The sequence below is a fragment of the Sardina pilchardus genome, chromosome 23, assembly GCF_963854185.1.
Source record: "Sardina pilchardus chromosome 23, fSarPil1.1, whole genome shotgun sequence".
Classification (NCBI taxonomy): domain Eukaryota; kingdom Metazoa; phylum Chordata; class Actinopteri; order Clupeiformes; family Clupeidae; genus Sardina; species Sardina pilchardus.
Genome location: NC_085016.1, coordinates 13969093 through 13983448, shown reverse-complemented (window position 1 = coordinate 13983448; position 14356 = coordinate 13969093). Strand labels below are relative to the sequence as shown.

Below are 14356 nucleotides of genomic sequence, written 5' to 3'. Positions count from 1 at the left end.
CTCTTAGTCAGCATGAATTCAGTCTTGATGACAAAGAAGTGATGATGTGTTTTAAAGTACTTTGTAAATTACATTGTATTACGTTAGTAGGTGATAATGAAGAATTGACGTATGTTTTATTTGTGCTACATTATTCTCTTGTCTTCTTTCTCTTTGTGTCTCTCGTGTCTGCCTCTATCTATCTATCTATCTATATGTCTGTCTGTCTGTCTGTCTGTCTGTCTATCTATCAACATATCTACTGTCTGTCTTCATTCTTCTGTTCTCCCAGTTATGACCGATGCCAAGTTCAGTCTCTCCTCTTCGTCAACGCTCCTCTGCTCTGCTCTCACGTCACACACACAGCCCTCCTCCCCCACGCTCACCCAGACCTCTACCCCGCAGCAGTCTGCACACACACCGACACACACGCCGCCCAACACGCCGCCGGAGACGATGGAAAAGCGCTCGGTCCGACGCTCCGAGGTCATCCAGGAGTTCTGGATGAAGAGCTCGGAGATCAGGAAACGCCTGGGCGCCACGCCGCGCGCACACACGCACGTCTCCGCGCGTTCGAGACACACACACGCCCACGGTCACACGACCGGCGCCGACGGCTCAACACCGCCCGCCGATGAGCGTGCGGGTGAGGGGAAGTGTGTGTGCGAGGAGTGTGTGTGCGCAGAGGTGGCTCGGAGGCTTACCGTCATGGAGCAGAATCTGCTGACCCCTCCCTGCAGTCCAGCCACCCATGCCAACAGCAACTCCAACTCCAACTCTAACGCTAATTCTGAGCCGAACCTTTTTGACGGCTCTGAGCCTAAACTTGACACAGAATTTGACCCGAGCCTTATACCCGACCTTAGCGTCGATCCTGACCTTGACCTTAGCCTTGACCCTGAAGCTGACCCGATGCCTTGCTGCAAAGTGGACTTTGACCCGGGCAGTCGCTCCGTCCCGCTGGTGTGCGAGGTCCTCCTCAGTTCGTCCGCCCCGGTCCAGAGCGTGGCGGACGCGAAGACGTACGCGTCCGCCGACCCGGACACGCAGGTGACCTCGGACGCTCAAGCGTGCGTCGGCAACGCGCACCCCCGCCCCGACACGGACCCGCCGCCGTCGCACTTTGTGTACCCGGACACTCCGGAGAAGAAGGAGATGTACACTCAGACCTCCTCGTCGACCGCCGCCGGCAGGCCAAAGTTAGCCGAGAACGGCACGAGTGGCGGACACGGCCACTCGAACAACGTCGCGATGCATGCTGGGAGGGCCGTCGAGCCGAGGGTGGTGGTGGAGGCGGAGCAACGCCGACGCCTCGGCATCTTCTCGCCGCGGAAAACAGCGTCGGCGTCGGCGGCGCACACGCTCCCCTCCCCGGAGAGGCCCAAACACAAGTCCCTGTGGAAGAGCGTGTTCTCCGGGTACCGCAGGAAGAAGAAGGAGGCGGAGCCGGCGGGAGCGGTGGCCGGCGGCAACCAGGAGGCCGGCAAGAGGAGGTCACAGGCGTCCAGCAGGAACACAGGTGAGGAGGAGACACACTCACCTCCGTGCGGCACACACAGGGTGAACAGCTTCTGTTACTGTATGTTCGTTCAAATGCTATGTTCATGACTTTTTATGTTGTGTATCTGTGTGTGTTTGTGTGTGTGTGTGTGTGTTTGTGTTTGCATGTCTTTAGATCTGCGTTTCAAGAAGAACCTAACTTTCGCTGCCGACTCGTCACTGTCATGCAGTGATGTGCTGGAGAGATTACCCCTCAGAGCCCAGGTAAGGATCATATAAACACACACTCAAACACAGACACACAGATTGCAATGTGTGTTAATATTTTCTCCTAAAACTCTCATGCGATTTCTTTGTATGTGTGCGTGTGTGTGTGTGTGTGTGTGTGTGTGTGTGTGTGTGTGTGTGTATAGTTAAGTTTTGAACCATCTGACATCCAGAAAGACATAATAAAGGAGGAAGAGGAAGGGGAGGATGACTTCAATGGAGATGAGGTACACACACCCACACACATGCTTGCAATCACACATTTCACACAGAAGATCAACACACACACACACACACACACACACACAGACACACACACAGACACACACACACACACACACACACACACACACACACACACACACACAGACACAGACACACACACACACACACACACACAATTTTCTTTAGTTTTAGTTTTATATGTTTGCCATTCTGCTGTAATGAGTGGCTTTGCTAGTCTTGTAGTTGCCCTCTTGTTGCTGCAGTGCAGTGGAACTGTGCTGCCCCTCTGTCCATAGATGACCTTTTGCAGAGGCAGGTCATTAGTGTGAGAATTAGAGTAGCATCATGGCTTGTGTGAAGGCACTCAGTACCTAGTCTGCAGAGGTTACAGTCAGGGAGTCAATGGGCCCTGGTGTGTTTGGTGGGCATAGTGCGAGGCCTATCAACAAGCAGACCTAGTCATGGGTTTCATCCGGTCCCTTTCCACAGATGTAGAAAATCAAGCACCTAGATTATGAATGCATACTTGCTTGGTGCTTGATTAATCCACCTGTGGAAAAGGACCTGATGAAACCCATGAATAGCTGTTGTAAGACACGTGGATGCTTTGATCTGGCTCATCAATGTTTGTGGATAAGTTTGTGCTCATGATGTTGAATTAGCTGATTGATTTTGCCTTTGTTAGTTTGTAAGTTTGCACTTTGCCCATCAAACAAATTAGGGCCCAATGTGTTTGTTATATGTTGTGTCATAGTGGTTAGAGGTTATTGTATTAAATGGTAATGACATCAGTAGGTTATTGTATAATGAGCATGGCATAGAGATAAGTGTGCCCTGAGGGTTTGAAGTGGTAAGTAAATGAGGTTTATAATGGCTTTAACATAATGATTCATGTTGTTAAATCTTTGATCAATGCATCAGTCAAGTCATTAATCTATAGTTGTACAGTATACTGTATAGTCTATAGTCAGTAGTCTATGATCAATAGACCATCAAAAGAACTGTGTAGATGGTGCAGTGGATGGAGTTTAGCATAGTTGTGAAGTGTATTGGGCTCCCAACTGTGTTTTTAAAGATTTGTTTATTGTTTACTGTTCTTGTGTTCATTGTTTTTCTCCTCAAGTCTTTTTACATTCCACACGCACTGGCATTCAAGCGCGCATACGCCATTAAGGTATCACCGCATCCTCGCATCCTCGCATTTCTATTGGCCGAACCCTTCTCTACCCTGCGCTCCTATTGGTCCAGTCCCCTCATGCCTTCCCCCTCTCCCCTTCTGTCCAACAGAGACGCAGTGCTCGACCCCGCCGACCCGTGGTCCCCCAAACCCCGCCGGACGCCTCGTGCTCCACGGAGGTGGTGGGGGTGTGGGTGGTGCCGCCCGACCCGTCCAGCCTGAGCGTGTCCACGGACATCCTGCAGGAGCTGCAGGAGCAGAGGCAGCCGCTGTCCCACACGCAGTCGCTGGCCGAGAGCAGCGACCCCAGGCAAACGCGCAGGATCCAGAGGGAGGCCCAGCGACACGCCAAGCAACAGGAGCTCAAGAGGCTGCACCGCGCACAGGTGTGTGTGTATGTGTGTGTGTGTGTGTGTGTGTGTGTGTGTGTGTGTTTTAATGTGTGTGTGCAGTCTTTGTGTGTAAGCATTCATGCTTCATGTGTATGAATTTATGTGTGTGTATGTCTGTTATTTATACAGACATACAGTAGTATTTTTGTTATTTCGTATTATTTTAGACTGTCTATTCATACTTGTGTGTGTTTATGAGCATGTTTTTGAGCATGTGTCATGTCTATGTTTGTGTGTGTGTGTGTGTGTGTGCGTGTGTGCATGTGTGTGTGCGTGTGTTTCAGATGATTCAACGTCAGCTGGAGCAGGTGGAGGTGAAGCAGAGGCAGCTGGAGGAGATGGGAGTGGCTGTGGAGAAAGCACTTAGAGGGGAAGCAGGTACTCACACACACACACACACACACACACACACACACACACACACAACCATGCACAACTACAAATACAGTACACACACCTACATCTTGCCCACACTGATGAACACACAGAGCTGTACATCTAATATGGACGCATCAGAAGTGTAGAAGTCTGACGCTGCCCCTTTATTGTAGATTACTGGGAGGACTCCAACTCCACTGCAGTGCTGGACATGCATCTGGGTGGTATGTGGGCCTCTCACTTTCTCTTACACACATACGCCGTCGCACACTCTTGGAACTTGAAACACCACAAACACTACATCATAAACATCATAAACACCATAAACACTACATCATAAACACCATAAACACCACAAACACTACATCATAATCACAAACACTACATAAACACCATAAACACTACATCATAAACATCTTAAACACTGCATCATAAACACCATAAACACTACATCATAAACATCATAAACACCATAAACACTACATCATAAACACCATAAACACTACATCATAAACACTACAACATAAACACCATAAACACTACATCATAAACACCATAAACACTACACCATAAACACTACATCATAAACACCATAAACACGACATCATAAACATCACAAATACTACATCATAAACACTACATCATAAACATCACAAACACTACATCATAAACACTACATCATAAACACCATAAACAACATAAACACCATAAACACTACATCATCAACATCATAAACACCATAAACACTTCATCATAAACATCATAAACACCATAAACACTACATCATAAACATTACATCACAAAACATCACAAACACTACAGTACATCATGAATATCACAAACCTTATATCATAAATACTACATCATAAACAAGACAAACACTACATCATAAACAAAACAAACACTACATCATAAACAACACAAACACCTCATCTTGTATGCCAGCACAAAACAGACCACAAGCACACTACAGTATACACGGCACATCTGATCATACTAGTGCATAAGAGCTCTGTGAGTGTGTATGTGTGTGTTTGTGTGTGTGTGCGTGTGCACATGTGAAAGAGAGAGAAAGAGAGAGAATGTGTGAATTAGGATGGATGCTTAAAATATTGAGCCAAAGACAATCTTTCTTCCTCTGTCTCTCTCTCACTCATACACACACACACGCATATTTTTCCACCCACTCATCTCTTCTAACAGACACACACACGCACACACACTAATTATAGTCAATTATATCCTGGAGCCATTCAAACTGAGAAAGCTCTCTACCATGATGCACCTCTTATCCTGCAGTTTTCTCCCCCTGCTGAACTTAGTTTGCTCTTCATGCTCTTTGTCCTCTTCTCCTCTCCTCCTATGCTTGTGTATATGCATTCCTATGTGGTTGTGTGTGTGTGTGTGTGTGTGTGTGTGTGTGTGTGTGTGTGTGTGTGTGTGTGTGTGTGTGTGTGTGTGTGTGTGTGTGTGTGTATGCACGCACGTGTGTGTGTACACCTGTGTGTGTGTCTGTGTGTGTATGTAGTTTCTCCTAGTTCTCCTCTCAGAAGACCCGCCCCTCCTTGTCCTTGCACTTCCTCTCAAGGTAAAGATACCACAGCCCTGTCGCCTCATTGGCTGCCTTTCTAATCTGTCAACGTTGATAGATGATAGACGTTTTACTATTGGTATTGTCTTACATATTAAACCCCATTCAAGTCATCCAGCCATATAGGCATATATCTCTCCTCTCCTCTGTTCCAATCTTCCCCCTGTTTCTTTCTCTGTCCTCTTAAACAATCTCGTCAGTGGCCAGAGGGGACCACGAGCACTCTCTCTACGTCTGTCTGGTCTTTTTCCTTTACGTAGTGCAGCAGCCACCCCTCCATCAGCTAAGTATGTCCCTCTATCCTCTCTCGCTCTCCCTCCCTCTTGCTTTTTCTCTCTCCCTCCCTCTATCTTTCTTTCTCTTACTCGCAGTGTATGAGTTCATTGGCCCCAATGGCATTGTAATAAGCAGGCAAAGTGAAAAGTTGGTCAATGTAGTGGACATATGAATGGTATTAATAATAATATCGCAATAATAACGGAAATATCAATATTTGCCCTTAAGATGTCTTTATTCTCTGGCTGTCCACCAAATATAGTCTTTGGCTCACTCATCTAAGCGTAATTCAATTCTGTATGCCGACACGTGCCCAGTTCATCTATGTAAAATGTAAATGCGTGTGTGTGTGTGTGTGTGTGTGTGTGTGTGTGTGTGTGTAGTTTCTGTTGGCTCTCCTCAGAGAAGACGTACACCTTTCTGTCCTTGCTCCTCCTCCAACGGTAGTGACCTCAAATCTCTCCTCTGTGCTTACTGCATGTTGCTGTATTGATTTGTCCATCTACCTCTTGCTCCACATAATACACACACACACACACACACACACACACACACACAGATACACAGATCCTATCTCTCTTTAGTTTCATCACGGCATGTTGTTTGTTAAAATTCCACTGCGTGTAGGATAAATCAGTGCACGTACAATCAGTGTGTGTGTGTGTGTGTGTGTGTGAGCGTGTGCCAGTGTGTGTGGGTGAGTGTGTGGGTGTCTTTTCTCTTCCACACAGCATGATTTGCTCCATAGGTGCCTCTCATTCAGCTTTTATACGTCCTCCCTCGCTCCTCAGGCCTCGATCCTCACTATGTACATAAAGAATGATGAGGCGGCAACAATCTTCTATCTTTCTTTATGTAGATCAGTGAGGATCGAGGCCCGAGGAGCGAGGGAGGACATATAAACACTGAATGAGAGGCACCCCATGTGTCTCCCTCTACTCCCTCACTTTTCTATTTATCTTATGACTCATCTTCTCATTCCCTTCATCTCTCTTTCCCCCTCCCCCCTCCATAGTTACAGTGACTTACAGGGTTACACAAAGCGCCATATTCTACAAAGAATGTAAATTCCTCATGTTTGGGCCTGTGTTTCTGTCTCTTATGTTTCCTGTCTGAAGCTATGGGAGCGAGAGATGACCCCTCTCTGATGCAGCAGTGGTTTAAATTGGTGCAGGAGAAGAATGCTCTGGTGCGCTATGAATCTGAGCTGATGATATTGTGAGTGTGCTATAACACATATTAGCAGACCGCACATGACATGACATACACACAGATGTTGTATGTGTTTTGACTCACATGAATACTGTGTGTGTGTGTGTGTGTGTGTGTGTGTGTGTCTGTGTGTGCGTGTGTGTGTGTGTGTGTAGTGCACGAGAGCTGGAGTTGGAGGATCGTCAGAGTCGTCTCCAGCAGGAACTCAGGGAACGAATGGCAGTGGATGGTGAGCCCCCTTAACCTTCAGTGTGGCATTAAATGTTTAAGGGGGGGGGGGGGGGGGGGGGGGTTCAGAAAGATAAAAACTTGTTTAAATTTAGCGATTTTCATTACATATATTTTTATACAATTTGAAGTGATTATATGAAAATAAACATCTTGGAGACCCCCAGAGTACCACAACAGAGAGTCCGCGTACCACCAGTGGTACCTGTACCACAGTTTGAGAACCACTGCAATAGAAACTTTAAAATACTACATCATTTTGTGTATAACAAGTTAATAAAGACAGTCTTAAAGTATTTTGTCTCTCTCCGTCTGTCTCCCGTAGACCATTTGAAGGGTGAGGAGGAGCTGGCGGAAGAGAGGAGCATTCTGTGTGAGATGCTGGAGGTGGTGGAGCAACGTGATTGGCTGGTCTCCCTGCTGGAGGACCAGCGTCTGAAGGAGAGGGAAGAGGACCGAGACTTGGAGGCCACCATCTTGTCTAAGGGCTTCAGTTTGCACTGGACCTGACACACACACACACACACACACACACACACACACACACACACACACACACACACATACATAAACACACACACATACACACACACACACACACACACACACACACACACACACACACACACACACACACACACACACACACACACACACACACACACACACATATCGAACATGCTCGCTCATACACACACACACACACACACACACACACTCGTCTAATGCGCATGCATTGCATACACACACAAACACACACATACAGTTCTCACTACTTCTGACCTGAAGAAAGAGGGACTGGAAAAGTTGTGCGTGCATTCAGACTTAGCTGCTATGCTCCTTGTGGAGGAGATTGATGCCTTGCTGCCAAATAGTGCTCTCTCAGTGCAGTCAGCTGTTCCCCTGTATATAAGGAAGACCCCCCCCCTCCCCTAAAAAAGGAATACTACAGATTATGCAATTGAAAATGGATGTCTTACTTTGTCCAAATGTACATGGAGTCAATTGAGTAAAATATTTACAAGTGTAGCCTATAATAATCATGATTTATTTTCCAAACTAATTAAGTAATCAAATTCAGAAGTATTGACCTTTGGTGAATTTGTCCTTACACGTTCTCAGACATGATGTGTTTGGGCATACTCATGTAAGGCATCATCCTCTAAGAATAACTGCTTTGGCCTGTAAAGACAGTTTTCATTATGCTTAACTGTGGCAACATTGAGCATTCACCCATAGTGCAAGTAGCAATACATTGTATGGTGTTGAATATGGTGATGAAATGTGACTCGATTTGTTTTACAATGTACATGTAATGTTTTCTTTTAATAAAACCTTTGCATTGTACCATGATTGATGTCCGTATCTTGTGGAAGGGGAACTCTACTTTGTATATTTTACCTCTAGGCTAATGCTTTTGGCTAAACTCTCTGGGTTTCTCTTTAAATAGCCTAATGGTCTTTGATGCGAGGTCCTTCGTGCGAAACACTGCTAACGTCCCATATCGCTGTTCACCCATTCCTGCGTCGCCTACCCTATCTGTGGGATTTCCAGGAACAGTCTCCCCCTCCTCCAACCAAGAGCAACAGAGCAACAGTCACGCCTCCCGAAATCAGTTCATCTTTTCCGCAGCTCCGCTATTTCCGTTCTCTTCAGAAGGCCAGGAAAACACAGGGAACAAACTGACTGGGGATATGCTAGATGTGTGAAAGAGTCTGAAAGTCTAATCGTAGGCTATTGATTAGGTCTAACTGGGGACATTATTTTCTGGATTAATCCTTGGATACGTTCGATGTTTTGTTCATGAAGACGAACGCGACGGATACAAGGAGACTTGCAACTTGTGAAAAGTTGCGCTTTGGATAATCACTCATCCTGAATAAACGCGCTAGGCTACAGTAAAACACTGCATTAAGGTGGGCAAGAGTTATATTTCGACACTACTCTTACCTTTTACTCTTGTTCTTTGGTTCAGTTAGGCTATCCATTCATTTGAACTCGAAGTGTTAGGTTTGGTGGTATACTTAATGAAAGGAGTGTGATTGTTTAGGAAGTTAAACATTTGTCATTGCCAGCCGTAACTCGTATGTTTCTGTCATTGAGCGAATGCGGTTTCTGGTCAAGTATATGTGCGGTCTGCGTTCCTATCGGATGATGTGTTTTGCAGAAACTTCCGCTACTTTGTGCCGCATGGAGATTTGAGAGCACTGGCGCATCTTAGTCTACAAGGAAAAACGAGGAAATGCAACGAATTTCCCTGCTATTAGTTAATGCTCCTTTCCACCCTGCATATACCTAGCTGTTGAAGATATGCTTTTGAAAAAGAATGGTCGACCCGGGTTTAACTGGTCTTTTCTGTCTATTCAAATGGACTACGCATGTTGTATAGGCCATACGTCAACAAAGCTATTCAGTTACACCTGAACGTGTTACTCATATGTTGTTGTGTTGCACTGTCTGGATATATCCATATTCACAGACGCTTCAGAACATTGGAGAAACTTTACTTTGTTACACTGTAGCTTGTAGCCTACGGGTTCAAAATAGCTCCAGAGTGCTACATCTATTCTTGTTTCAATGATCTAAGTCTACAATAATAATGATAAAGTTGGGTAGACCTATTCATAGATGCAATACTTTTAGCTATGACGCACTAGAGTAAGAGAAAATGTCATTGTATTGGAGGCTATAATTAAATACTTTCCCAACAGGATTTCAGACCTGTATTCAGTTTTGCGCATTTGTTTTGCCTTGCATATACATTTCGTTTTTAATGGAGGAGGTAATTTCACCTCATGAAACATTCCTGAGCGTGGCTACACTTGAGTTTCTCATTCTCACACTACACTGACACCCAGAGCTGTTCTGGTGTCAGGTTTATATGCTATCTTGTCTTGCCTTTGTTGCTGGCTCACTGGTTTTGTTGAATCATGCCCAGTATGCCCATCATGTGCCACAACTCATTTACCTGTCTAACATCTAACCACCTGCAGGCTTGTGATAGGTGTAAACACCTATCTCTATTGTGTACATCAGACAGGGTGAATCGCTGGTTTGTATGGCTCTGTTCTCCATAATGATCATTTATCCCATGTATGTCATTAGTAGGCTATGTTATGCCCAGTGATCGTCTAGAAACATCAGGTGAATTGTATGGCATAGTTCCTGGATGTTAATTTTCTCTCACACATAATTAAAGATAAGATATGTAATTGGTACCCTTGGAAAGTGTGTGTAATATGTTTGCTGCTGATGCATATTGCATTTGTAAATACTCAAGGTGGCATTCTCTCTCTTTCTCTTTCTCTCACTCTTTCTCGCTCTCTCTCACACACACACACACACACACACTACTGCCGATACACACTCTCTTGTGTGTGAGAGAGAGAAAGAGAAGAGAGTGAAGCTGTGTCTCACAGCTGGAGTTTCTAATTTTGAGCCCACATGGCGTGACCATATATGGGCATCTGCCATCTACTCCCTTCATGATCAAAACATAACAGATATCAGCTATTGTTCTGTTTTGTTGATGTTTCAGAGACATGAATAAAAAAAAACATAAGCAAAGTCATCTCAAGGAGACTTATTTGGTGAGAGTTTAATGATGCTGCATAGTTTTGGCTATTCCTCTGTGAATCTTGTGCCACAGGTCAAGCATGACAGCTGCTAGAGGCTGTGCCAGCTGGCTAGTTCTTATGTGGGAGGGAAGGAGGAGAGTGAATAGGGTGTTTTAAAACAAGAATGTGCTGGATGCTGTAGGCGTGTGTGTGTGTGTGTGTGTGTGTGTGTGTGTGTCTGTGTCTGTGTCTGTGTGTGTGTAGGGTTTCTCTGCATGTGCCTAATAACCAGATGTGTGTGTTATTTTTCAGGATGGCACCGGGCTGTTTGTGTTGTGTGAAATACATGATGTTCCTTTTCAATCTGTTGTTCTGGGTGAGTGGACTCACACTCACACACACACACACACACACACACACACACACGTTCACACACACATTCAAATACACGCAGCACATGTACATGTATAAGTGCTGAATAACATTAGATTTAGTTTGCCCTGCTTGCATTTAATATTGTATAACTGCTCATTTGATCTTATCCTCTCCTTTGTGTGTGTGTGTGTGTGTGTGTGTGTGTGTGTGTGTGTGTGTGTGTAGTTGTGTGGCTGTGGTCTGTTGGGTGTGGGTGTGTGGTTGTCAGTTGCCCAGGGCAACTTTGCCACCTTCTCCCCATCCTTCCCCTCCCTCTCTGCTGCCAACCTCATCATCACCTTGGGCACCGTCGTCATGCTAACAGGCTTTCTGGGTTGCCTGGGTGCTGTCAAGGAAAACAAGTGTTTGCTGCTAAGTGTGAGTATAAATGTATATACACACACACACACACACACACACACACACACACACACACACACACACACACACACACATACACACACACACACTTCTTAGTCAGTGTTGTGCTAGAGAGCTATTTCCCTTCATGTCTCCTAAGCATTAAAGTGAGCTTTTAATTCTTCTAAAGAAAGAAAGAAAAACGTATAAAGGCATATGTACTGTAACTATTCCTGCTCTGCATGTTGTGATTTGTTCATAGCAGTATTACGTTCAAAATGAAAGATGAATTGATTGTTTTGGCTAGTCTCTCAGTTAGACTATAGCCTTTGCACCATTCTTTTAGGAAATTACCGATAGTAGAGAATCAGTTACATGTAAGTGACATGCAAATATTAACATCTCCCTATCTGTCTTTTTTTCCAGTTTTTCATAGTTCTGTTGATCATTCTGCTGGTTGAACTGATTCTACTGGTCCTGTTCTTTGTATATACTGATCAGGTATCTTTTATACTCAACCTTTATGTCTAAACATATATTGTATGAATCAACTGGGTGTAATAACCTTTAGATGATTCAAAAGTATAACACTACATGATATGTGATTTTGAATTGAAGTTATGCGTATGTTGTGTTGTGTTATGTGAAATAATGACACTATCAACATGGTAAGGGTTTACTAGGCCTATTAAAATATCAGCTGTGCTATACTGTTGCAAGGTTGCCGTCATGCATCTGATTGACCCCTGATCCTTTACCTGAACAGGTGAGTGAAAATGCCAAACAGGACCTGAAAGATGGCCTCCGACTCTATGACACGCAGGACAATATCGGACTGCGTAATGCATGGAACATCATCCAGAGGGAGGTGTGTACTGGACTGTTTATTTACCCCACTATGTGATGAATGAAGAAGCTGAGAATTGTATTGAAAAGCCCATTATGATGTGATACTGTTAACCATTTCAGGAGTACCGTAATTTCCCGACTATTAGCCGCGGCTTATACATTGATTTTGCAAAATTCCTTCATCTATGAGGTTAATACAGGGGGGCAGTTAATATGGTGTTAATATGGTTTTGTTTCTTTTAACTTGCATAAAACACTGTCCTGCGGCTTATACACAATGCGGCTTATATGCGGGACATTTCTAGATTGTCTAGTTCAGAGTCGTTTTCACTGTTGGTGTGTGATGTGTGTGTCTGTGTGCAGTGGCACTGCTGTGGGGTCAGTGGGTACACGGACTGGTACGATGCCCTGAAGGAGAGGAGAGTGCCTGACCGCTGCTGCAAGAACCACTTCCTGGATTGTGGCCGCAACTCCTCCAGCTCCAGCCTGTGGTCTCAGGTGTGTGTGTGTGTGTATGTGTATGTGTGTGTGTGTGTCTGAGTTGGCACGCACAGTGTCTCTGGTGATGGTGAAATGTTTTTTTTTCTCCATTATTTTCTATGTCTTTTTCTGTGATTCTCAATCACATGCATAACATTACTTAACCCAAATACAGCTGAACTCATTAGGTCACTGATAAACAGTAGTTCTTCATTGATGATAACTGAATTGAATGAATTGTTACTAGGATTGTATTCATCTTATGTAATAAAACACACAATCCACGCTTATTACACCTACCATTCAATTAGCATACGAAATGGGGCCTTCATCATCGGAACATCGGAAGTGGCCTCTACCTCTAATTCAAGTGTGAAATATAATTTGAGCTTTAATACCTCCATGTATATTCACAGGGCTGCTATGAGAGAGTGGAGGAATGGCTAGATGACAACAAACACTTGCTTGGAACCATTGTCATGGGTGTGCTGGTTATACAGGTACATACACACACACACACACACACACACACACACACACACACACACACACACACACACACACACACACACACACACACACACACACAAATATCACAACATTGGCCCTGGACTGACCTTCCTTTCTGTCTCCCGTTGCAGCTGCTGGGACTGGCCTTCTCCATGACACTTTACCAGCAGATCCACCGTGCTGGAAAGAAATACAGTGCCTAGAAATACCATGTTTCACTCTATGAAACTACATTTCCCAGAGTTCCACATTCCACTGACAGTGACACTCCCCTGCCATTTGTTGGCAATATAATCATTTGAGTGGACATGTGGGATTTTCTGCTATTTGAACCAGCAAGAACACGTGTGTGTGTGTGTGTGTATGTTTGCGTGCGTGTGTGATTGTGTGTGTCTCATCAGAGACTGAGTTAGTATCATGTGCGTGCCGTGCTGCACCAAAAGTGTTCCCTTAAATGTTTTGTATCATTATACTGTACAACTGTAAAACTTTTTGTGTGTTTAAATACAACTGGCTGTTTATTTTACTCAACTGTGGTGTATTCGTCAGTGTGATTTACACTTTGTTCTCAGAATGTGAACTCAGAATGTAGGCTCAGTATAACTCAGTGTAGGCTTGTTGCTATTATGTACCCATTTCGCTTTAGTCCAAAACCAGAAGGAACCAGCTTGCAAAAATAGGCAGGGCTATAATAATGTAGTTATTAGCCTATGCATAGTCTGCATATTTCTTTTGATCAAATACCAAAACAACCTCTGGATCTTATTGTTTTACATATGCAGCTGAAACAAAGGTTTCTGTATAAGTTGCTCTGTAAGCTCAGTTAAACCATCTCCCTCACCACAAGCCGAAAGTAGGCTACTCACAGAAAATCCAAGAAAGATCTAATGCCTAAATCTTAAAGTTCCATCAAGCAATGATTGGTATTTACCCTTTAGATGTCACTTTTCAATGTAGCCCC

The 14356-nt window shown here is 44.5% G+C and overlaps 2 protein-coding genes across 2 annotated transcripts in view; both read left to right on the top strand.

Moving 5' to 3' along the window:
• The window catches only part of mical3b (microtubule associated monooxygenase, calponin and LIM domain containing 3b), a 28305-nt gene extending 19751 nt beyond the window's left edge, over positions 1 to 8554 (top strand). The window contains exons 23-34 of the mRNA XM_062528100.1: positions 272 to 1498; positions 1655 to 1743; positions 1893 to 1973; positions 3259 to 3534; positions 3825 to 3918; positions 4092 to 4142; positions 5447 to 5506; positions 5710 to 5796; positions 6169 to 6228; positions 6904 to 7003; positions 7153 to 7226; positions 7551 to 8554. Coding sequence (XP_062384084.1) covers positions 272 to 1498; positions 1655 to 1743; positions 1893 to 1973; positions 3259 to 3534; positions 3825 to 3918; positions 4092 to 4142; positions 5447 to 5506; positions 5710 to 5796; positions 6169 to 6228; positions 6904 to 7003; positions 7153 to 7226; positions 7551 to 7735 — 2384 coding nt within the window. The 3' untranslated portion in view covers positions 7736 to 8554. The remainder of the gene's footprint in view (positions 1 to 271; positions 1499 to 1654; positions 1744 to 1892; positions 1974 to 3258; positions 3535 to 3824; positions 3919 to 4091; positions 4143 to 5446; positions 5507 to 5709; positions 5797 to 6168; positions 6229 to 6903; positions 7004 to 7152; positions 7227 to 7550) is intronic.
• Positions 8555 to 8827: 273 nt separating this feature from the next.
• Positions 8828 to 13921, top strand: tspan9b (tetraspanin 9b). Its single transcript, XM_062527555.1, has 8 exons — positions 8828 to 9141; positions 11095 to 11158; positions 11383 to 11574; positions 11983 to 12057; positions 12323 to 12424; positions 12769 to 12903; positions 13302 to 13385; positions 13527 to 13921. Exons 2-8 carry the CDS (start codon positions 11096 to 11098, stop codon positions 13596 to 13598), a joined length of 723 nt encoding a protein of 240 aa, XP_062383539.1. The 5' UTR covers positions 8828 to 9141; position 11095; the 3' UTR covers positions 13599 to 13921.
• The last annotated feature ends 435 nt before the right edge of the window (positions 13922 to 14356 follow it).

What these genes read in the sequence shown, in the direction of transcription:
- tspan9b (XM_062527555.1), top strand. Translation starts at nt 11,096, where the DNA reads ATGGCACCGGGCTGTTTGTGTTGTGTGAAATACATGATGTTCCTTTTC. An exon ending in TCTTTGTATATACTGATCAG is followed by an intron (nt 12,058 to 12,322) that starts GTATCTTTTATA and finishes TTACCTGAACAG; the next exon opens with GTGAGTGAAAATGCCAAACA. An exon ending in GCTCCAGCCTGTGGTCTCAG is followed by an intron (nt 12,904 to 13,301) that starts GTGTGTGTGTGT and finishes GTATATTCACAG; the next exon opens with GGCTGCTATGAGAGAGTGGA.